Source organism: Lepidochelys kempii, chromosome 9, assembly GCF_965140265.1.
Source record: "Lepidochelys kempii isolate rLepKem1 chromosome 9, rLepKem1.hap2, whole genome shotgun sequence".
NCBI classification, from domain to species: domain Eukaryota; kingdom Metazoa; phylum Chordata; order Testudines; family Cheloniidae; genus Lepidochelys; species Lepidochelys kempii.
In genome coordinates, this window is record NC_133264.1 from 90,641,391 (window position 1) to 90,665,725 (window position 24,335).

The 24,335-nt window shown below is 41.3% G+C and overlaps 1 protein-coding gene across 10 annotated transcripts in view; it reads left to right on the top strand.

Annotated features, from left to right (window-relative positions):
* IL1RAPL2 (interleukin 1 receptor accessory protein like 2) overlaps window positions 1-24,335 on the top strand; it is a 547,775-nt gene that overhangs the window by 518,489 nt on the left and 4,951 nt on the right. For 9 of the 10 annotated variants that reach the window (XM_073358328.1, XM_073358323.1, XM_073358325.1 and 6 more), the window contains 4 exons: window positions 3,772-3,873; window positions 6,168-6,313; window positions 12,202-12,345; window positions 16,528-16,698. In XM_073358328.1, coding sequence (XP_073214429.1) covers window positions 3,772-3,873; window positions 6,168-6,313; window positions 12,202-12,345; window positions 16,528-16,698 — 563 coding nt within the window. The remainder of the gene's footprint in view (window positions 1-3,771; window positions 3,874-6,167; window positions 6,314-12,201; window positions 12,346-16,527; window positions 16,699-24,335) is intronic. The other variant, XM_073358329.1, reaches the window with a different exon arrangement.

Sequence of the window (24,335 nt, forward strand, 5' to 3'; positions counted from 1 at the left end):
TGACCCAAAATTGCCCCTTAGTCACATGTAAGATTCCTCACAAAAAGTAAGAAGAGTTTTTGTTGCACAGTTGCTGTGCTATCTAATGACTGCCAATATAAAATTCTAGCAAACTGCCGCCTGTATTAATGAGCATTTTAAAAACTCTTCATATGGAAGTTCCTTTATAGCAACAGAATGATTTTTGTCACTCCCCTGGAACATCTCTTGATTCCAAACTCAGTCCCCAGTTCTGCCCCAAATTACATGCATGCCTCTTCCACTGACTTCTTTGAGAACTGCATAGACTGCATGGGCATAGACTTTACCCCAGGAGTCGCAATATCTTTCAGTAGAAGTACATTGGGCTAGGTTCCCAGCTGCAGCGGATCTCTGCCCAGTGCCGCAGGGGAACATGGGAGTCAAAGTTGGCTGCCATGTATCTGTTCACACTTTCCAGAGATTCCTGGAGGCAAGCATGATCTGACCATGCTTCCTCCTGCTGCCCAGCATGCACTCCACTCCAGAGGGCAGGTCGGGGATGGCATTAAACTAGCAGTGAGCCCTTAGCACAGATTACAATTGGTGTCTTTAGCTGGTGCCTTCTTGACTTCTTTGATTGAATTGGAGGTTAAGTTGCAGTTGTGTTCCGTTGCCCCATTTAATTGTTCCTCTTAACTAATTGCACATTTTCCCCCAATTAAAATCCTTTAACTCAGGATAATATATGTGTATAAACTCATAGCAATTCAAGTGTGTCTTCTCTTCAGTACATCTAACAGCACCATATATCCCCTCTTGCTTTTATAGACCATGATCAGCATTAAAATCTCAGCACTTGCCAACAGCTCCAATGTTGTTATTTTAGGTGCCAGAGTTCACGCCTTTTCTTTGATTTGGAAATAACCACAGCAACCACATGATAACTGTTTACAAAAGTTGACTTTCTCATGGTGACCACTGTTGTCTACATCTCAGATTGACCATGCCCTCTAAATTCAACACGAAACACTGCTGTCATGTTAGCAGCACTGCAAGCCTGCCTATATCTTCCATCCAGTCATTGTTATTGATCTTTTCCAAGATAAAAGATATGCAACTGATGCTTAGAAATTGATTAGCAATGGTGGGCCCTGTCTATTTGACACTTTTCCTACCATTCTGCTGTCGATGCAGCAGCCATAGGTGTGTCCCTTTAAATGCTGAGATAAACTTGCAGTAACTGGGCATTGATACAATCGGACCAATGAGTCTCCAGGCATTTTTCTGTTGCTAAGAGTCTAAAGCTGTAGCTTTACTTTATATCTCAGAGAAGGTTAGAAGTCCATCCCTTCGCTTTTCAAACTTAATCTGAGTCTTCCCAGGCTTCTTCAGATATTTTCCTTTACACAAGATTTAAGCTACTCCCTTCTGTTCTGAAGAGAATTTAATATAGCTGGTGAGGTCTTTTGTTTACAGTCATGTGACACTCCAGAGAATCTATGATACATTTCCACCTCTAATATTGATAATTGACTATGAATTAATCTGTGCTTTCTTAGGAGATCACTACAATGTGTACTCAGATATATTCCTTTTGAAGTCGTATCCATGGGACTATGTTCATGTGTGATGGCTATTCAGCTTGGGTAAGGGCTGTAGAACTGGGTCTGGAGTGATTTATCAAGGGATTGTGAGATGGCATGACAAAGACGGTGAGGTCTGATCATCGTGAAGTAGTGATTAGCATTGCAGGGGCAAATCAAAGGCAAGGTCTTCTTTTTCTAAGTGAGAAGGGCCTTCTCCTACTTCCCTCACTTGCCTTCCCCTTGAATTAAATTCACCAAAAGATAGAGAACTGTAGGGAAGTGGGGGGGGTTGAGATCTTGCCCATGTTCTTCTTGCCCAGGGTTGGGATTTCCACACAGTAATAAAAATGTCATGGAAATTGAACCAGTGCTATTAAACAAGGAATAACAGTCTTTAAGCCTGCCTGCAGAGTTGTGAATTGCAACTGATTATCAAAGGAGTTCTCAGTGAATTTCAATTCTATTCCTTTGCCACAGCAGAGAAATATTGTCCACTATAAATCTTACTTTACAAATCACCCTATAAATTGCTAATATTTTTGTCCTCATGCAACACCATAAAACAGTTTACAAATCCCTTATAATGCTTGTCTTGGAAAATATATTTGTCTTTTTTTTCTCCCCACAAGAAGCTTCTCAGTTTTTAAAATGGAAATAATTTAATTCCTATTCAATGCATGAAAAGATGTGAATGGGGACATTTTAAATTGAAAGCCTCATTTTCCCTCACTGATTTATCTCGCTCTCTGCACTCTCGCCCACACAAGTCAATTAGCAGGTGCAAAATGCTCCAAGAATACGTGAAGCTTCTATTCCACTACGAGATGTAAGAAAGCAAAATTACTATAGCTATTTATCTAGCGTGTTAGGGTGTGGCCACACTGCAGTCACAGGATGTGTATGCAGCTCGTGTAGACATGCCTGAGCTAGCATTAATCTAGCTAGCTCAGGAACCGGAGCAGTGAACCACAGCAGCACACGCTTCAGCATAAGCTAGCCACTCAAGTCATTGGTTCCAGCCCAGGCAGGTTTGTACAACTTACACTGAAGCCCATGCTGTCTCAGCTTCACTGCTTCAGGACCCATTACAGAACAGACGTACCCTTGAGTGCTTTATAGACAAGGAGGAAGATGATGACTCTCCCCTGAAGAGCTTCCAATCTTAAAAGACAATATACAGGCAAAGAACGGGGAATGAGGTGGGGAGTGATTGAGCGATGAAGCCCACCATACAGCTTGTTAGTTCAATGGCTTCTGTTCGGAGGTGTCTACGTATGTGTCCTTTCATCTACAATCTATCTTTCTTGAGGGAACAAGTATGGGTTTTGTGCCTGTTAGAAGTAGTGGCCCAGATCCTTGGCTATTTATGAGATGTGTACATCACAGGGCGGGGAGTTCGCCTACAGATGTGGCTGTAGATCACATGTTGATTAATGAAGGCCCTAATCCTGCAAAGAGAGCCACCTGTATGTACACTTATGTGTCTAACATCAATGAGAGTGACTGTAGTGATCTGCATCTAAGACATTGTATCTCAAGTTGCTGCATGGGAATTTGGATCCCTGGGTGAAGTCAATGGCAAAAATCCCACTGACTTCAGTGGGACCAGGGTTTCTCCCTGTGTATGTGGATCCCTTTGCAGGTTCAGGGCCTGAGTTTGTTAAAATTCTTCTGTACTTCCTAGAAAACATGGCTCTGTCCATTCACAGGATCAGTTACAAAATGTAGCCCCTTAGAGATTGCACATCTTGTAATATTTTGTGTGCATATGTAACACATTTACAGGAATTTGTCATGAGCTCTGTTCTGCGGGTAAAAAGCAAATGAAAGGTCTAACCCCATTAGGAGCTTCCTGCAGTTTGCTGCCTTTACCCCAGCCCACCACAATATTTAAGTGTCTCTTCTCATTTCCATGATTAGGTCCCCTTCTACTGAGTTTATTTCTCTGCCATTTTAATTAGCAACAGGATAAGTGACAATGAGTCTCAGTCCAAGTGCAAATCCTTTTTTTTAAGAGAGCTCTTTTTAGATCATTCTGCATTATTTAAGTGTAGGGGGAATGACTGGTACTTTAATTTTAAATGGATTTGGAATAATAGTTTATTTTATCATAATTTTGAACTATCTTTATAAATGTCACTGTTTGTAAGATTTGCTTATTATAATAAATCTAAGCCTGGGAACCCCTGAAAACTCATGAAGTGCTTCTGATTAATGCCCCCAGATATCTTCTCTGTGAGCTGTTTTCTTCCTTCCCTGCAGCGCGACTTGTGGACCAAAATGGGGAGCATATTGTTTACCAACAGAGAAGAAAGACAGGCCAGGGGTAACTATCTCAACAGATACAAAGAATATTTATAAGGAAAATGGACTTAATTGATTGGACATGTAATTATCCAGACAGATGGAAGGCAAGCAAAAATCTGAGTCTGCAGTCTGAGTGGCTTCTCTCTGGAGGTTCCCATTCTGTCCAGAAATGATGCAAATTCAGCTTTTCTTGCAGTATTTCAGCCCTTGCAGTCTGTGCCAGAACCAGGAAATGCAGAAGTACACAAGAATTGAAGATAGTTTTGAAAAAAGAAGCGATTCAAACTTTTCCAAAATTCAAAGATATGCTAGGAGTGGGGCAGTTCTGATACTCAACGCACTTGTGCAGATACAGTGTAACTAGAGAGAAAGTGGCTCCCTCCAGTATGGTTTCTGAGAGTGTGTCTCAGATTGCATAAGGTTTCTTGGTTTTAGAGGCAGAATTGAATGGGATTAACATACTGTAGACATGTGGTTTACAGTGGCATTTGAGTCACAAGCCCGATGCACACCCAAACTGTAGGGGTGGTCAGAACCAGGATGCAAATCCAAATTCTGGACCTGACCCTTGCAAGAGTCAGGATCTGGATCCTGGATCTAACCACCCACAAATTTTGGGAGTGTTCAAACTCCAGATCACGAGGTTACAGCTGAAACCATCTCTTACTTTCGATCAGATTTTCAAAAGTTGTCCACTCTCATTTAGGCATCAGAATGTGTTGCCAGATTTCCCAAGGTGCTCTGCGTGCTGAGTGCATGTTTGGTGCTGAGCTCTTTTGAAGATCTGGCCATGTCACAATGGGAGCTTCCAGATACCTTGACCTTGAGAAAATTTGAACCCAGGATGGGTGCCAAGCACATGAAAATCTGGTCCTGAGCTCTTCTGAAAATCTAGCATTGAGAACAATATGGCCCCCATCCCAACCTGTACCTGGTTGAAAATTGTCTATCTAAATTGTTTTTCAGTGGGGAGAAACAATTGGGTTTTTTAATGAAGTGAGATACTTTCCATGGAAAATTTTGTCTTTTCATTGAAAACCCTGAAATCAAAAAATTTTTGTTTCAGCCAAAAGTTTTCAGACCTTGTTTTTTTTATGAAAAGTCAGCGTTTTCCTTGGCAGGGGTGGGTGGCTTTTCCAGCTGGCTCTGCAATACAAATGATAAACAAGGCAGTTGCCGTTCTTTTGGGCTTTAGTGTGTAACTTCCTTGGGGAAGGGATTTTGTTCTTTGGGGAACTTTAATTTATTTTAAGAGTGTCTATACCATTGTGATTGCAGCATCTGTAGACATACCTGAGCTAGCATTGATCTAGCTCGCTCAGGTAGCAAAGCAGTGAAGCCACTGCAGCGTGGGCAAGCCATCCACGTAAGTTACCAGGATCCCAGGCAGGTTTGTACAGCCCATGCTTCCTTGGCTTCGCGGTTCCAGTACACCCGATGTAACTAGATTAAAGATGTGCCCTTAAGCATGCTTAGTGCGCTGCATTATACACTGTGCTACAGTCAAGCTCTGCTCTAGTCATTACAATATTACATGATTTGTGAGTGCTGTGCAGAGTTCCTGATACAGTTTTCTCACATAGTATGCAATAATACGCTAAGAGGGCTGAAGTGACTCCGCTGGCTACAGAGCTGATTATGTCGACGCTTCATTTCCTGTTGCGACCTCGTTAGATGTCTTTTACAAGCAGCTGATCAGCACCAGTGCCATCATCAAAACCCATCTGGTTTGTTGGTATTGGTTGGGTTTGATTTTTACACGTTAGCACCAGTGCAATTCCGTGAAAGGAAAGGACTCGTTATACCTCTGGCCTAAAACTCTCTTTGGCCAGTCCTGCCATCCAGTTGCCGCATAGAACTGCCCATTCACTTCACTGAAAATTCTGCTGCTGCAGGATTGCAGCAACCCAAACCCTTCCCCTTTGTGCCTTAGAAGTTGTGAAAGACTGAGCCGCAAATCCTTGATCCTCCACATGGCCTGCCCATAAAAGGGGCAGAGCAGAATCCCACAGATCCCTGGCTTTCCACAGAGCTGCATACCTGCTTTCGTAGGTTTTCCACCAGAGCACAGTACGCAATCCTGCTTCTGCAGCACATCCTCATCTTACTCTTAATTGTGGCCTCATAGCCGTCTTTCCCTCTGCATGATCCTCCCATTTCTTCTCCACCTGTTGGGGGCCCTTTCAGGTCTCCTCCATGCTGGGTAAGTGGAAGGCAACCTGTGGCTTTTTGTACAGTGTGTGGCATATGGTGATCTTTTCATGGGCACCCTGTCCCCATCAGACTAAGAGGAGACATCACTCTTCCTTTCAGACTCCTCAAAGAACATCTTGGAGAGAAAGAAGTGGAATTAACATTAACCTTTGATGCTGTTTGGGAGGCAGACCTGGCTAACTACACCTGCCATGTGGAAAACCGAAATGGACGTAAGCATGCCAGTGTCCTTCTGCGTAAAAAAGGTATTTAACTCTCCCGTGCCTTAGAGACTGGGGTGAGATCCTAGCTCCGTTGCCCGTCAATGGCAAAACTCTCCTTGACTTCAAAGGGCCAGGATTTCTCCCTGTGTGCTTATTGCAGCTAACATACATGTGCCTTGTGGCATACATGTACCATTAAGCGTAACATTGTTTTAGAGAACTAGTGAGCTGTTCTTTAGACTCAGTAATTGAGTAATATGGCCTGAGCTCCTATGAAGTCAATGAAAGGATTTCAATTTAAACCAGCTGCAAATCTGAAAACAAACACTAATATTGAAGTGCATTGTTTTCGTATCGCTCCTTTATCATATTTTCTGATTAAATTAAATCGGATTAAACTGAGTGTTTTAAACAATACAGGTGCGTGTTGATTTATTACAGTAACGAGAAGGAAAACTCTGCTACAGAGGAGGCTGTTAACCCATTACCATTGTGTTTACCTTTACCATGATATTTGCAGGATTCCCTGTGCTGAGAATGGCAAACATTGCAAGTGCCATGATATTTTTAATACCATTGATTGTAGATGAAACATCCAAATTAGTATTATCTTTTAAGAAACTCTGTGGTTTAGAACAAGCCATTATCTTATACAGAATGTAAACAGTATCTCATTAGAATCCTTCCCATGTTGTTAATTTCAACATCCTCTCTCATTTGTAATTAGGGTGACATTTAGAGGGAAAGACTCCATCAGCCTTTCCCCGCTGTCTCCCCTCTGCCAGAGCCTTGACACGTAGAGCTTGCTTTTTCACTGCCATGTATAGCTACACCTACCCAACATGTGAGGTGTAGACGTAGCCTTATGGAGATCCCCATTCACTCTAAAGTGAAGCATTCCAACAGGTACAAAAGCTATGAAATTGCATCTATTGGAAAAGAAAAACTGAGAAGCCACAGGAAGCTCAGGAAGCAAAACTGAGAAGGCACAGGAAGCTCACAAAAGGGTTAACAAATTGGGTGCATTGCTACTATTACTCTTGGTTGTAAATGCACTTACCAGAAAAGTAAAGTTATTTTTATATATGCACCTGGAAGTTTCCATGTAAAGGTTGCTAAAGCAGTGTTTTGTTTCCTTTATTGAACATTTAGGATGCACAAGGAATAGTAAGAAAATGCTAAGCATTTCAGAATGCTAACGATGCTACATACAAAAGATTGCTGAGTACAGAATTTGGAGTTGGAAAGGACCACTTTTCAGTTATTCTATCATCTCCCCTTGCATTGTGACTAGATACATTTCATATTCTCCTTAGAGTACCACCAATAGTTGAATTTCAAGTCTTGCCTTGAATATCCCCATTGGTGGTAATTCCAGAGTGACTCGTGTCTGCTTGTCCCATTGTCTAATTGTTTGGATATTTATAAAGTTCTAATATTTAACCTAAATTTCCTTGTTGTGCCCTAAACTAATCACTTCTTATCCTATCCTAATTGCCCTTTGTCCCCATGTATGGACTTGTAAAGTACCCACAGATCCATGAATATTAATCATGATGCTCCAACCATAATATTAAGGATCAAAAAGAAATTCAAACTATAAATGCTGAATGGAGTTTCTGGATTTAGGCACTGATCCCTTAAAGTGCATGCTTAACAAAGAAACTGAAGCCAAGGAACCTGTTCATGTGCTTAGATTAAACATGTGCTTAAGTCCTTTGCTGGATTGGTGTTTTAATTATCTTGCAAACAGGAAGGTTTGTTTCAAAGGATAAAAACACAGCTGTCCCTAGGCATCAAGAAATATTGGTATTATATCCACACAGTACTGTGTTTTATCTAGTTATTTAGGATACGGTGTCATCCAGAGTGGGGCAATTTTGCCTACAAACTAAACAACTACAGCTTTACATGGATAACTTTACGTGAAAACCAGTCTGATTGTCCCACTTATGAAAACAAAGACACGGGTGTGTTCCTGAGCCATGAATACCAGAGTCTATTCTCTGTCACACATTTATTAACTGGTGTCTTTCAAAGACACTTTATTATTTGCTTTGATATATTTTAAAATGTATTTTCCACACAATCTTTGCCCTCACGCTGCTTGAGTATGCCTGTTACTTGGGAGTCCGTAGGTTATGCGGTCCTCATTCATCTACCAGCAGCTTCCCTCAGTAAATAACAAGGAAATAGCTTAGAATTCCCTTTACATGAATTTGAAAACAGTCCATGGCTTTTCTGACAAAAAAAAAATATCTTAAGTGCACTATAAAATGTACTTCTTAGAACAGAAATAACTTGTCAGGAGCTGCTGAGTTGAATCAATCAGTGGCCCGCGTTGAAAGATGCAGTAGGATTACTGCAACAATATCAGCTCAACACTTATTTTCAAGAACGTCTACTTCACATCAGACATAAAGGAAACAAATTTTGTGTTTGATGTCATCATTAGCCATGAAGGAACCTTCTGAGCTACACTGAGCTATTGGGTTTTGGGTATTTCTAGTTCTCTTAGCATTTAAACCAGGTCAGTGCTCCAAATAATGTACCATGGATTAATCCTTTTTCATTATTTTAAATAAGAAATAGTCTTTGCACCTTTTCCCTTTACTGGTTTTCCCTCGTATAATAGCATAAGGGCCAGATTCTGAGACTCTTCATGGTCTGTAACACCTTGCTCCACGAGTTATCCTATTGACTTTAATGGGACTACTCAAGGAGAAAGGAACAATACTCATTGTGACTTGGGCCCCAAATGAAATATATCTGAATGTATTTTTTGGGTTTTGATAGAAGTAATGGGCTAGACTGTGAACTACACCAAGACTGGAGCTCAGGGGAAAAGGTCTCTGAGTCTGGGCCAGTCAAGCACTGAAACAGCCAGCCAAAGGGACTGCTGGGCCACCCCACATCCTACCTCTGATACACCAGTTAAGCAGAGAGGGAGAGTGGGTAGCATAGAACCAGCTACTCAGGCAGAGCTGAGAATGTTGACATTTAGCCTATTCTCAACACCATATTAGCGGAAGATAGTGACAAACTGGGGCGAGTTCAGAGGAGAGGAAGAAAAATGATTAGGGAACAAGATGGGCTAATTTTTGAGGAAAGATTAAAACATGTATAGCTTGGATATTTAGTGTAGTCTATGGGAGGTACAAGTCGGGGTAATGGAATGTAATTAAGAAAGACAAAATTTTGGATGCGTGTAGAGCTATCAGACTGTGGAGTAGTCTCCCAAGAGTGCTACCTCTATATGCAGGACTTCTAAAACGAGCACTGAGAAATGCAGAGTGACTTTTCCCGTCTCATACTTCTGTGGGACTATGGTTTCTTGCTGGAGAGATCTTGCAAATTGGAAATTGAAATTGAAAATAAGTTGAGGACATCTCTGATGGTTAATTACTGAAACATGAAGCATTGCAAAATGGAAACTAAGCCCAAACTGTGCCTGCCTGGTGTTCTTTTTTCAACCTGAAGATGACATCAGTGGCATAATCGTACATTTTCTTGTCATCTAAGTTTTTGTAAACTTTATGCTTCAAAACTTTATGTCTTGTATCATCCTAGTTCTTTGCTTTATGTCTCTTCGAACTATATTTGTCAAAGTGGTAAATATCTGCACTGACATATTGTGTAAAGTAATCTGGGCTGCTGATGATAGCTATGTCAGGTTGTCTTCTTGTAAGTTTTATGGGTGGATGAACAGAAAAGCAAGGCTGAGTAGTTGTAGTGTCTATTCTATGTTTGAGAGGAGTCAGAAAATGGGCACCTCCAGTGCTGCAGATTTAGTTATTGTAAGTCATCCCAACTTTTGTCATTGGTTTATCAGTGACAGGCAGCATATCCTCGAGCACAGAGCTCCTGGGACCTGGTTTCTGTTACCAGCTCGGCCACTGGCCTGGGGTTGCTTCACCTGTCTGTGCCTCAGTTTCCCCGTCTTTAAAAGGGGACAAAGACTCTTACCTTCCTTGTAAAGTGCTTTGAGATCCATGTATGAAATGTGCCCTATATAATTATCATCAGATTGTCATTGTCCTGGTGCAACATCAACTGTAATCTATAAATGTATAAACCATGCTTCACTTGTATGGCTCCAAACCCTGGCAGTTTCGTGTTATACCATTTCCTGAAGGTCAACATATTTGGGCTTTGTTGGACCAGAGTACTGAGATGATTAAAGAGAGATGGACTCTCCACAGAAAACAATGCTGCCCATGGCCTACAGACACACACAGGAATTGTTAGATTTGCTGTAGAGATGATACAAACGGTTGTTATGGCTTACAGAAAGGACACAAATCTTGTAGGTCTCTATAGATCTATCTTAGTTATCATCAAACAATGGGGCCTTATTGTCCACAGGGTTAAACCTCTGTTGGGGGGGAGGAGAGAGGGAATTATGTCTGACACTGAATATACAATAGAGCATAATGGATCTTTCAGCTTTGCCCATTGAACAGCACAGAGGAAGGTAAAATTAAGCGCAAAAGTGAAGAGAATTATTAATCTATTTTCCAAAAAGGGAAAATTTTTATCTCAATCAATTCTCCAGTACTTTCCTGATGTCACTCTTTCATGTAAACAATCACTGTCGTCACAAGGATGTTCTGTGGTTGTAAATGGCAGAAGAGATTGTTCCTGTAGCCACAATGGAAGATGCCCAGGTGATATTGACTTATCACACCTGGTTGAAAACTTGGAATTTCTACTCCATGGGAAATTCTGATATTTCAAAATATTCCTTCATCCTGATTTGGAAAAAAAAGTTAAACTGTGACATGAAAAAAAAATTGTTTGGCAAACATCAAAAAGACCTTATTGAAAAGCTGTATTTCAATAAGGTTACACTGCTTTGTTTTGACTTTGTCTTATCTAATAGTATAGTACATTTGTTATAGTATATCGATGAAGAAACAATAAAGTCGAAACAAAGCACTTTGTCCAAATTTTTGTCAAAAAATTATCAATGTCAATATGTTCCTGTGAAATTTTTTGATTAATCAAATCAGCACTTTCCAATGGAAAGCTGTTCCATCAGAAAGTTTTCAGCCAGCTCTAGTCCCTTTTAAGATATGGCATGCACTAAGCAAAAGTTTGAGAACTCCCATCTTATGCACATGGGTGCCTTTAGTATCCATCACCTCTAAAACAAAGTGGCATTTAGCTGTGTCGTGTACGTCCCTGGCTTCCCATTGGCCATTAACACTTGACATGAACATTATGTTGTGCACTCTAGGGGCTAGAACAATTCTCAAATGAGTTAGCCAAAGCCCTGGCCTACCAGATCAAATCAAGTCACCTGTTGACTTTATAAATATAAAAGTTTTGTTTAGTTTTCTTTGGGTAACTAGAGTCTCCTAAATAACAGTTTTCAGAGTAACAGCCGTGTTATTCTGTATTCGCAAAAAGAAAAGGAGGACTTGTGGCACCTTAGAGACTAACCAATTTATTTGACCAATGAAGTGAGCTGTAGCTCATGAAAGCTCATGCTCAAATAAATTGGTTAGTCTCTAAGGTGCCACAAGTCCTCTTTTTCTTTTTGCTAAATAACAGTGAAGTACATCTAGTATAATTACTTTTACAGACCGTGTACAGTATTTTGTACATTGTGCCAAACAGAAGATACAATTATCCTCTGCAAGCTATTTAAAAACTGATTAATACTCTGTGTAAATTCACTGCATAATTCCCTTGTCGAAGAGTTATGACTATAGCCTCAAATGAATTTTAGATGGCAATTGTAGACTGGCAGTAGAAGGAGTGAATAGGTAAAGTATAATAATAGCTAATGAACTGAAAATTAGGTAGACAATTTTATAATGGCAATAAAGAGAAGCTGCTCAATTGTACATGGAATTGCACACTGAATTAGTGCAATTAAAGCTTGGAAGAATCATAACCAGTCTGTCTTTTTCTGCTTATTCTAGATTTGATCTACAAAATAGAGCTTGCCGGAGGATTAGGAGCTATCCTTCTCCTGCTTATTTTGCTTGTGACTATCTATAAATGCTACAACATAGAATTAATGCTATTCTATAGACAGAATTTTGGAGGTGATGAATCTATGGATGGTAAGTAGTCTCTCAGGGAAACGGACTGTAACCCCAAAAAAGATATCATAGGCCCGTGCTGAGGGACCTTAATTTTAATTGAAGCCAAAAGGTGCCTAAAGTCAATTGAAATTGAAGGTATTTAGCACCTTGAACGATAAGGCCCAAAAATCCTATTCCAAAATCCACTGAAATTAATTGGATTTCTATTGACTTCAATGAGCAGGCCATAAAGGAATTGTTCTGAAGCCTCTTTTATAAGCCTTTTATTGAGGACAAAGTGTGAATGGATTCCTCAAAAGAATTGAGTTAGGTGAAAATCAGTTCTGACCCTTCCTCAGATTTCTAAATTCCATTCATGTTTCCCAGCACCACACCCACTAAAAACAGTCACCAGTAAGGCGCATATTGCAGACTGGAACTATTTCTTGCTGGACAATTTCACTATATTTGCCAATTTAAAAGGATCAGCAAAAAGCCACAGTAATTATTTCTGTTTAACTAATATGTCAATGCTATTTTCCCCCATCAAACACTAGTTGGGAGCAGGGAAATAATTTAATGCAGATATGTGGACTATTTCAGAGGACTGACTGGAATGGAAGTTTGGTGTAAAGCAGATAATTTTTAAATGCTTTCCCCCTTAGTATCTATGGTAGGCACTTAACTTGTCTGCAATGAGTCTACTCATGCTCAATAAGCATGTGCTTAAGTGCTTTGCTAGAGCAGGACTTTAATTGCTAGACCCATGAGGTACGTTCCACCACTGCATTTTTAGCTTCAAAATCTAAGTTTTGAGATACTGTAAAACGGGAGCAACCCAGATGTGAATCAGGTCCATACAATTTATTCCACGTTAGTGTACTCTGTGTCTGCTCAAGAGCTAGAGTGGCATTTTCAAATGCTCCTAAGCCACTTGGGAGCATAAGTCCCGTGAAAGTCAATGTGCCTGAATCACAGAGGCACTTTTGAAAATCCCACACCTAAAAGAATCCCTACGTTTTGGAAAAGAAGAGGGGAAGGTTTTTTCCTCCTATATAAAAATAACCAGTTCCCCCGAACTATTGCTTCGACACTAAGCTGTGTCAGTGTCAAAATAATAATCGTTTCTATTAAACGCTCGATGGATATGTTAAGTGAAATCCTGGCTTTTCTCAATTTTGCCATTGATTTCAATGGGGCCAGAATTTCATCTGCTGGCTTCAAGAATGTGGATGCTACTTATGAGGCAGAGGAAAATAATTTCCTTCTTACTCTGTCTGCATTAGCAGTACTTAGAAACTATGTTTAAATATCATGACACAGAACAAATCTCTTCCACATGGGCAGTATTCACACTGAAAATCCATCAGCTAAAGAAGAAGGGCCAGGTTCTTAGGTGGTGTAAATTGGTGTAGCTCTACTGACTTTATTTCACATCAGCTATTACTTTGATTCTTCACCCCAGTTGGGGATCTAGCTCAACGTGCCAGCCTCAACTCTGAATTGCCTGGGTTCTGTTGACTTGTGTTGTCGGCATCAAGTTATTGCTATTTTTAATGTGATTTTTTTTGTTGCTGTTTGGCTGGTTTTCGTTTAAAAAACAACCCTGTTTCCTGGAGGTTTAGAGAATGCCCCTTCTGCACACAGGTCATTGTGTGCGCCTGCTAAATTCATAGGCACTGACTCTGGGAGGGCTCTGGGGCTGGAAAAAAAATCGTGGGTGCTCAGCTGTTTGCGGGGCCACACTGATAAGCTCCTCTCCCTCCCCACCAGCACCTCCCACCCACTGCCAATGAGCTGCTGTCAAATAACAGTGAAGTACATCTAGTAGAATTACTTTTACAGACCGTGTACAGTATTTGGTGCATTGTGCCAAAACAGAAGATACAATTAGACAACGCTGAAGTGCACAGCTGGGTGCATAAGTGGGCATTGGTGCACAATCATTTAATTTGTGTGTGCAAACCACGTGCCTAGCTTTTTAGAAAATCAGACCCAGGAAGTCCATGTGTGTGAAATACACACAGACACATGCACTTGTGTTTCCCAGGCAAAATGTTGTTTCTCAATAACAAGTTAGATTTAAAGCAATGTTCAGACATTTGTTAACCTTGAGTATTAACCTGATCTACATCTTGGCTTGATTGTTTTCATTTCACTCTACTTTAGAGCCAACGACAGTGGCCATCCCCGGGGTTCACTTTTCTACCTTGGCAAGGGCCTGAACTGTTAGCAGTGACATCTGCCTCCCTGATTACCCATTGGCTGTCCCCTGAACACCTTCTGGCAGGTTCCATTGTTGCCTGGTGTGGCAGATTTTGGAACAGTCTCTAGACCTGTCTGGTTTTAACCCTTCTGCTGCTGGTCTTCCTGACTCAGCAGTGCTGCCATCCTTGCCATTCTAGTCGTTTGCTGATATTGAGGAAATGTTAGGATATCAGTTAAACTAGATCCCATGCTGCTCTGGTGATTAGAGGCAGATTTGTTTCTGTTAAATGAGCCACTGAAGGTAATCACGCAAGACCTAGCTCATCATATCAAAATTTACCAGACTGTCTTAGAAACAAGAGTTCGCTTGAGCACCCTGTTTTCAGCGTGAAATCAATTCCACAGCTAAGCAAATAAATGTCCACATCATGTTGGCTTTTGCTCATGAACCATAGTGGAATAGATTTATCTAAGGAATATTAGGAAAATAGTCATCATTTACAGAGCAGCACTTAATAAATCACATTCTCATCAACTATTTATCTTCCTTTAATACAAAATATTGATGAACTTTGACTCTGCTGTAACGATTTTTTCCAGTTTTTTACAGAAAATTGGTGCTTAATAATCCTACTTTCACGTACTTCTCTTTTCACTACATTAACGATTTGATTTTTCATTTTCTGTAGGAAATGACAGCTGGTAGCCATCACTTGAGATCTTTCTGTTAAAACTTGACTCTTTCACATACGTATTTTTTCCACTATTTCTGAAATACTGTAGGGTTATAATAAAGGTAATGGCCATTAACTAAGACAGCATTACAAACTCCAAACATTAAAATTGATGAATCAGGCCCAAGAAACCTCTGAAATTAGCTTAAAAATCATTAGATTTTTTTAAATTAATTGGGGGGTTCTTTATATTTGCCTTTTGGGTTTTGTACTTACTCAGGTCATGTTTTCAGGCTTCTTTCCACAAACACAAAGGCTAGGAACTTTTTTCTTTTAATTGAAAGCTCAGATTTTCCCCTAATCACATGAATCCAGGAACTGGGGATTTAAGAAAAATTCCAGCTATCATGAGACTCGCAATAACATTGCAAGATTTGGCTGCTCTGCTAAGATCCTGTAGTACGGTGTGGGTGAGTTGTCCCCACCTTGTTCTTGTGTGGGCGAGTAGGCCAGGTGGGGGCAAGTGGCACAATCAGCCTTACCCTCTGTTGTACCCATTTTGCCAACTCAAGGGCCAGGCCAATTACACTGCTTCTTTAAAGTGCCACTAGGGGTGCAAGCCATCCCTCCACATTGATCAGCAGAGCGGGCCAGCAGCTAAGGGAGGAGCTTAAGTGAGTCAGGCAGTGAACTCTGGGAAAGTCTGGAAACTACTGGAGTGGTGGTGCAGCTCTGCACTTCCTCCCCACCCCACCCAACATACACCTTTACCAATCAGGCACAGTCTGGTCCTTCATTATGTATAAAAGACAAAGAAACCCAAGCTGCAACATTTGGACTTTCCCAAAGTCTGTCTGGGTGTGGGACAGTCTCCAATGCACCTGTTTACCTTTTGCTGAACCATACAAAGCCATACTTTACCAGCTCAGCATGTGAAGGGAAACGAGGAAGTCACAGATGAGTGCTGTCGTCTTAAAACTTCTATAAAAAGAGTTGAATAAAATGAGGCTTATGAATACCCACCGATAAAGCCATATGGAGTTGAAAGATGCGTATAAAACCAGGAATAATTCACAATCTCTATTATGCAATATGGATTGCTTGTGTTTCACCATTAAAAGTTTTTGGCATAATGCAGTGGTTTTTAAGCTTGATATTGAACAACCAGGAAGAACGTATTTTCACCAGTACTGCATTCTTTACATGTGCAAAACCCCCACTGACCTCATGATAGGAGTTATGACACACAAGGGTTTCAGAACTAGGCCACAAGACAGTTTACCTCTGCCTGGTACATTTACAAACAGATGACTGCGAATAGGCTTTTGTTTTTCTACAGACAACAAGGAATACGATGCCTATCTCTCTTACACCAAAGTGGATCCAGATGCATTAGACTGTGATAATAACGAAGAGGAGCAGTTTGCACTTGAAATACTGCCAGATGTTCTGGAAAAACATTATGGTTACAAACTCTTCATTCCAGATAGGGACCTGATCCCTAGCGGGAGTAAGTACTTCTGAACTTTGGGTTTAATCCTGTCTGATGCTATTGGAAAGGCATGTGCTGCATGTTAAGTACTGTACAGAGATAGTTACCATTCATTCTCTTTGCAAGACTGCTTTCAGAACCTCAAGAGTTTCCTAAAATACAGCAAGGTGTGACCTCCGGCTTAGGGTCTGATCCTGCACCAGTGAAGTCAATGGGAATTTTGCCATTCACTTCAATGGGAGCAGGATCGGAGCCTTACGAAGGGGAATTCTGCAAAACTGTATGCCATAGCAAAAAGGCTCATTGTCAGACAAAAGTAATTGTCAGAGGCTGCTAGGAAGTGTGATCTGTGCACAGCGGATTGTTACTGTATCATTTAAAATGGGATTCTCTCAACAATTATCATTCAGGCAATTACTTATTTGTCCACAGCAACCTTACAAATAAAGCATTTCCTATTGTCTTCTATTTTTTCTGATTTTACAGTGAGCAAATATTATACTTTTGTTTCCAAGTTAACAACATCAGTTGAGCCATTTTTAAATTAGAGTTTTGTCCAAGTGCTGCATTGAAAATGTGGACTGTGTGCATAATTCCACTTTTTCAAAGGGATGTGCACTGTTCAGTTATCTGATTCTGTTGCCCATTTCTAGTTAGTGAAATGCAGTTATCCATTTCAGATCAATTCCGCTGCAATTTCTGAATATTCCGCTGCATGTGTTGATGTCTGTAACCACAGTGACACATCTATAGCTGTGTTTTTCCTGATTGGTTGTGGGACAAGTAAAAAATGACATTGTAATGTGCATAATATTCATGGATTCTGCATGCATGGTTTGTTTGCATTTATACCACGTGTTTTTGCCAAATAGTTGAGATGCTCCTGCGAGAAATATGCTTTTGAATATTAATTTAGTTTGCAATGTCTGTATTCAGTTAGCTTCTACTAAGACATGTTAGAAAAGGGAAATCTGTACCTCTGTGTATGTGTTAATGTAGAAGAAACATAAACATAAAACCCGACTATGTCTGCTCCTAAGTAGATGTACAGAAAGCCCTGCCCTACACTGCGGCAGTTATAATCAGCTGCTTTAGCAACTTGCCTGCAAAGGAACCTGGTAATGTTTTCCCAGTACCACCAACCTCCACCACACACCCCAAAAATTTAGGCACCTTATTCCTCAAGTATGTGGATGAGTTGGAGGCAGGGCCACGGCTTTGCCACCTGCCCGCCCTGCCTCCCTCCCTCCCCCCGGACCCCCCCCCCGTCACTAGCTAGTCAGAATGCACATTGCCTCTTTGTTACACATGGAGCAAATGCTTCCCTGGCGTTTCTGAAGGCATTATAGCAGTCCCTGCATTTGCAGCCTGTAAGCTGTGGCTACTTACCCTGTCCCCACTGCAGTGCTCCTTTACCTCTACAAGCCATCAGATAGGGTCTGACCTTACACCACTGAAGAGCATTGCAGAATTGGGGGCTCAACCCTTAGACTTTTGGTCCCTATCAGCATCAGCATATCATACTGCTTCTTAGCAGGAGTTAGAAAGGTCAAAACATTCCCTTCTCTCCCCAAAAGAAACTGTTAAATGGAATTGAAAGGGTTAAATTCCTAGGAAAGACTCTCTTCTTTCCTGGCTCAAAGTGCAAACCGGGAAGTGTACTCCTTCCTATCTGAGAAACGGTTACATTAATAGGGGAGATACTGTTGAGAGAAAACACAGATCTATTTGCCATAAAAACCCCAGTGGGCTTGATCACTAGCAGGGATTATATTAAGTAACTGTGGTTCAGATACAGTCCGTGCATCAGGGTTTGTTTGTTTTTTAATGTAGTAATAGTACAAAGTGAATTAAAGAGAGAGTTTAATTGTATCCTTTTAATGATAAACATATTGAAGGCGAAGATTTGTCTGACATGAGTCTGTTTCTCCCAGCTGCTGCAATAACTAGCGTGCAATTTTATTTTTGACTACCTGTCATTCAGACACTCAACAAATACTTGTCATCATTTTGGGTATTCATTTAATATCTCCTGGAATGCTCATTTTATGAACATTCACAGATGTAGTATCTCTTTTCTCCTCTCCATCCTCTCTGCTTCAGCATTATGAAAGGGCTTGATTCTTTCATATAGAACCTCGAGAATGCTTAATCAAACTTAATGACGACAATGCAGGATAAAATATGTACTTGAAATTAGCATGATTTGTGTGCCTGGGATTTGTGAAAAAAAGGAACTGTATTTCTAGAGGAAAACTTGGACTACTGTTAAAAAATATTCAGACACACAAACGTATGTCTTCCTGCATATACGTGTGGAACATACCTACTTGGTTGTTCTGTTTAATATTGATCTTACATTACAAAGGGTTATCTATGGTAGATTAAAAACAGAACAGGCAGAATAGACTGCACAATTTGTTTTTTAACGAATCTCTCAAAAGCAACAGTGCTGCTGGACTATCTAGTTCTTAGGTGCAGATTCCTTCGGGGAAAAAAAGGGATTTATTTTTCTAGCGAAATGCTTTCATGTACTGTATTTTGTCATCTGATAGTGCAAATGACACTCAGTATAATGCACCACTTTCCCACCAGATGATCTGGGGTGTTTCTTCGTATAACTGTGCTCATTTAAGATTATAAGATTCCAGTGCTATAGTCAATTGTGTATCCTTTGGAAGGCTGGTTGTTTAAGATAATCTCTGCAATTGTGAACTGCTGCCACAGGAGGGTGTCCATTTTTGCTCTGACTTCCCAGCATGAATGCATACAGTTGCTCTCTGGACTGGGAAGTATCCAAGTATAGATTTGTTAAATAGTGTTTGATGGTTTATTTTGTCTCAGGGCATTTTTGAACAAACTGAAAAGCTTACCTCAGTAAAATCAAAGGGCAAGTTTGATTGTGGTTTAATCAAGTTGATTCTTAGCTTAGCTGCTGGGGGGGGGGAAATAATAATAGTCTCTCTACATGGAGGTCTTTAAGAACAGGTTGGACAAATACCTGTCAGGGATGGTCTAGGTATACTTGGTCCTGCCTCAGCGTGGGGGTGGACTAAGGTGACCTCTCAAGGTCCCTTCCAGCTCTACATTTCTATGGTACTGTCTTTATATGCAGGATATAGAGCCAGATGGGCAAGGTACTCAGGGGGAGTGAATGGGCCATAACCTAGCCTCAGATGCCCAGCAGAGAATTCCCCTGTTGGAGAGGGAACTTCCTGTTGGTACGTCTGTGCCATATTCAAGCCCTGCATTTGTGCTCTTCGCTCTTGACTCCGGGGAGTGCTGGGGACAGGAAGGGCCATACACGGGGAGCATGAGCAGCAGCTGTTGTTGTCAAGTGGATTCTGGCAGCACAAATCAAAAGGCATCTTCCATTCTGGAAAGTGGGAATCTGTCTTGCAGAGGCGAGATCAGGCAAAGGCAGATTGCTGCTTACAGCAGGCTCTGCTTTCTGTGTTATTGATGCTTGATTAACAATAATATCACAGCAAAATACGAGTGATCTCTGCCTTACTGAGAGAAACACAGGGAGGGAGGAGGTGTAATGGAGTCTGCCTGTGTTGGGATCCCAAAAATCAAGAAGACCCATTTGTAAGTCTATTCCAATAAACTAACTGGGCATCCCCAAACCTCTGACTTCCAGAAGCTGGAACTGGGTAACAGGGGATGGATCACTCAATAATTGTCCTGTTCTGTTCATTCCCTTTGAAGCACCTGGCACTGGGTGTGGTCAGGACCCCTGGCACGCCGGGATCCTGGGCTGCAGCAGAGCCCCAGGCACGGGGCTGGCAGCCCGGAGGGACCCCACGTGCAGGGCGACAGCCAGGACCCTGGGCGGAGTTTAACCGTTGACAGAAACCAATAACCATCAAGCTTATCAGTTAACCAGTTAAACTCTTACATCCCTATTCTGTGGGCAGTTATGATTTTCATTAAATGCCATTTTCTAATGGAAAAATGTCCCACCAGCTCTAGCTGTCATATGGATGCAATAAAAGAAATCCCAAAGTTCTTGCTCAGTGTTTTACTCCGTCCTTACTCAGAACATAATCATTGCCTGACTAAAGGCTTAGTAACTGAACAAGGATCACAGGGTTTCGACCTGAGTGTTTAGTGGCGTAAGTTCTATGACCTAGAAAACTTCCTGTCAATCTTGTTGTTGGGTAATCAGCTTGCCCAGAGGGACTCCAAGTTCATCATCATTAGATGAAGCTGAAGAATAGCGGAGATGACACAGAAGAACCCTTCAGCCATTGCGTTATACAGAAGTAGGGGATATTAAACATTGGTCACTATATATTGCAAAGAGGAGACTGATGCTGATGGAATTATAATTGTCACAGAGGAAGAAGAAAATCAGCTTTCACTTCTGGGGTCCCGGATTGGTTACAATTTGAGATGGGCCTGGACCAGAACATAGGAACATACTTCAATCCCTTTCTCTCCCTATTCCCTACCGAAACCATGGAAAAGTCTTGATGTGTATCTGAACTTCATAACCCTGATCTTACCTCTGTGACAGGCTGGATTAGAACCCTGAATACTGACACCCGCAAATGATGGGGTAGTTCATATCCAAATCCAGGTTGTGGATCCAAACTTCACAGCTCAGGCCCTGCTCTATGTGCAGTGCAAATTAATTTGTTAGTTCCCTGCGTAGCAGATGTGTGTCCACATCAGTCTGTGTAATTACGCTATAGTGTGTAGTTATCACACAGTTTGACACAATTTGACATGAACTGAACAAGAGATCAAGGGCTATAGTAAAAGGGCAACCCAACTCACACTTGTCCTCCTAACAGTTTAATAAAATCCCTCAAGATGCCAAAACCAGGATGAGCTGGTGCCATTTCATCCAGAATAATGCAATAAAGCACATTGGTAGCTAGCGGGCCCAGACTGTAGAGAGAGGATAGTTTTGGGGCTTGGACACTGAATTATAGCTGGCTCTGCCAACCTTCCTTTGTGACCTTGGGTAAATGATTTAATCTGACTGCCCCATCTCTACTATTTAGCCCAAGTGAAGGGAGAGAATGTCTCTGCTCTCATCCTACTCTTCCGCCAGTAGATGTTATTGCCCTGTTAATTCCCACGTTCTTTTTCCAGGGGCTTGTGCTTGACCACTGCAAATGAGGGGAGGGAGTTGGCAGGCCCCATGCTATCCCCATTTCCCATATTCTTGTCCAGGCCTAACATACAGGCTAGCCATACAAGTTTTCTCAAGATAACTATTAGGAATAGGGCTTCCAAAAACCAAATGATCTGGGAGCATATTCCTCCCTGACATAACTCTGGCCATGTACCAGGGAGGATGTTTGCTTTTTATTCACTTTATTTACAGGTAGGGTGACAAAAGGGACCCAGTTCATTGAAACCAACTCAGCTGAACAATAACAAACTGAGAGCTATAGGTTAAGAAGAGAGGTCTAACATAATGGGGGATTTCCCCTCTGGCTTGTATTGTTTTATTTCATTTTTGTTCTACCACCTATTAGCAAAGGCGATTTTATAAAATGGAACTAATAAATACATTCGTAGAGATGTGTGCTGTATAAGGCAATAGATGGCTTTGGTATTTGAACTTTACGATTTCCTTTAGTGTCTGATGTGAGATCCTAAAAAAAATCCTTATGTAATAACGCTACATTCAGAATACATAATACATACATTATAGTGCTACTGTATTTACCTTCCATTGTGTTTACTCTTTGCTTCTTTGCTTCTCTGTGTCAGCTCCCAGTCAAGTCTGACTCACAAATGCTAGATGGGAAATTACACAGCTTGCACGGTGAAGCTTGGTGCTCCCACTACCCCATTTCGGGTTACCGCTTGCTCTTTTCTTTTGCTACAAAGGGGAGTCCTGATTCTGCACACCAGAGGCTAATGTGTTTTCTTTTCACCTTCTTTAACTAGCTTATCCTACCACTAAAGGAAAAATTCCTGTGCCACTTGAATTTTGTAGGGTTTGGGTTCTTTGTTTACTTTCTAATCCTCTTCTACAGTACGGTACCCACCAGCCAAAACAGCTGACAAAATGGACCATGTGTTGCCTGAATCAGACTCATAAGTAAAATGTAAAAGATGCCTTTTGCCTATTTTAATCAAATGCCTTTTGCCTATTTTAACCTTAAACATTTCTCCTTCTGTTTTATTTTGTTTGATTGGCTTGGTTTGGTTGGGCGGGGATTCGGTTTTTTTCATTTTTTTGTCAGTGCCCATGTTACTTCACTGCCCTTTGAGAATCTTTATGGTCACAAAATGCTTGCTGATCAAAAGCAGGTTCTCTTGATCGAGACAGGAAGCAGACTTTCCCCTTTGAACCTCACAGCTTCCACGCCCAGTCCCTCTCATTTCTGGCCAGATCCTCAACTGTTGTAAATCAGCATTGCGCTGTTGAAGTCAATGCAGCTACGCTCATTTCTACCAGCTGAAGATTAGTTATGCCACTCCAAGAAATACAATTGCACTGAAGTAGTTCTATGTTGCTTTTGAAATTTGCAGAACGTTGTGATTATTTTTTTCTTTCCAGCTGGTGGTAGAATTGGCAGAGGAGAATTCCCCTACTTAAGTTTCACATCTGAAATGTTTTCTCAGAGCTCTGTTTCACAGATGGCATAAGAGTGACAGCAGAATATTCTGTGCCTGTTGCAAGAGAATCCTAGCCTGCCTGTTTCACCACAAGCAGGGGCGTTACAGAGAGGGCAACAATGTTGGCTTTGTTTTAGTGCACATTTTCCAAATCACAAGGCAAAGTTCCCCTGTAAAAATAAATGTGGTGGATAGATCCTGTGTTAGGCTCCAGCCTCTGTCCACCACCACCACAAGGGAACTGGATTCCAGCCATAACTTGACAGCAGAAAATTCTCCTGGAAGAAGAGACCTTCCTGGTGGTGTGACGCCGGTACAGCCAGCTCCTGTACCAGCCACCCAACCTAGCCCCACTTGGGGTGGTCAAGGGTGGGGCTGGGCAGATCCTCCACTGGTATAAAGCCCCTTAGGACCATAGCCAAGTGAGATAAGTTAGTGCAGCTCCAAGACTCCTTGAACTCACACAGGAATCTGGCTGGCACAGACTCAGGGCGTCACAGGCTGGAACTTGGCGTACTGCTGTGAAGATATTGGAATGATCGTGTATTTATGGGCTGAGCAGTTTCAAAACCTGCTTGCCTTTCCTTTGGGATGCATAGAAGGGTGCGTCTAGTTGTGTGCAAGCCACTATTCTCAACTCCATCCTCACTGCCCCAAAGGATCCCTTGTTCACTGGTCAGGTCTATCTGTGACCCAGCTGCAGACTTGAGGTTTGAGAAAGGACTCTGAAGGTAACCTTGTAAGGGCTAATTCTAGTCGCCTGTAGAAAGAGCTCTAAATGTTGCAATGACCACCAATTAAACTGCACACAACAATAAAGGAGAAACACAGAGGGGTGAAGAGCTCATATGGGGAAGCCAGGGTGTCTTTTTCCCCCCAGAGCACCTCTTCAGCTGTAGAGGATATAAGAGCGAAGTCTGGTGAGTTTTCAATTGAATTGATATAATATTGGATTTATTGTTGCAATTAAAAATATCACTACAATTTCTTTAAGAAGATAAGTGCAATGGATGGATTTTCTTATGTGTTTCGTAACAGACATGCATAGTACCTGCATAGCTATGCAT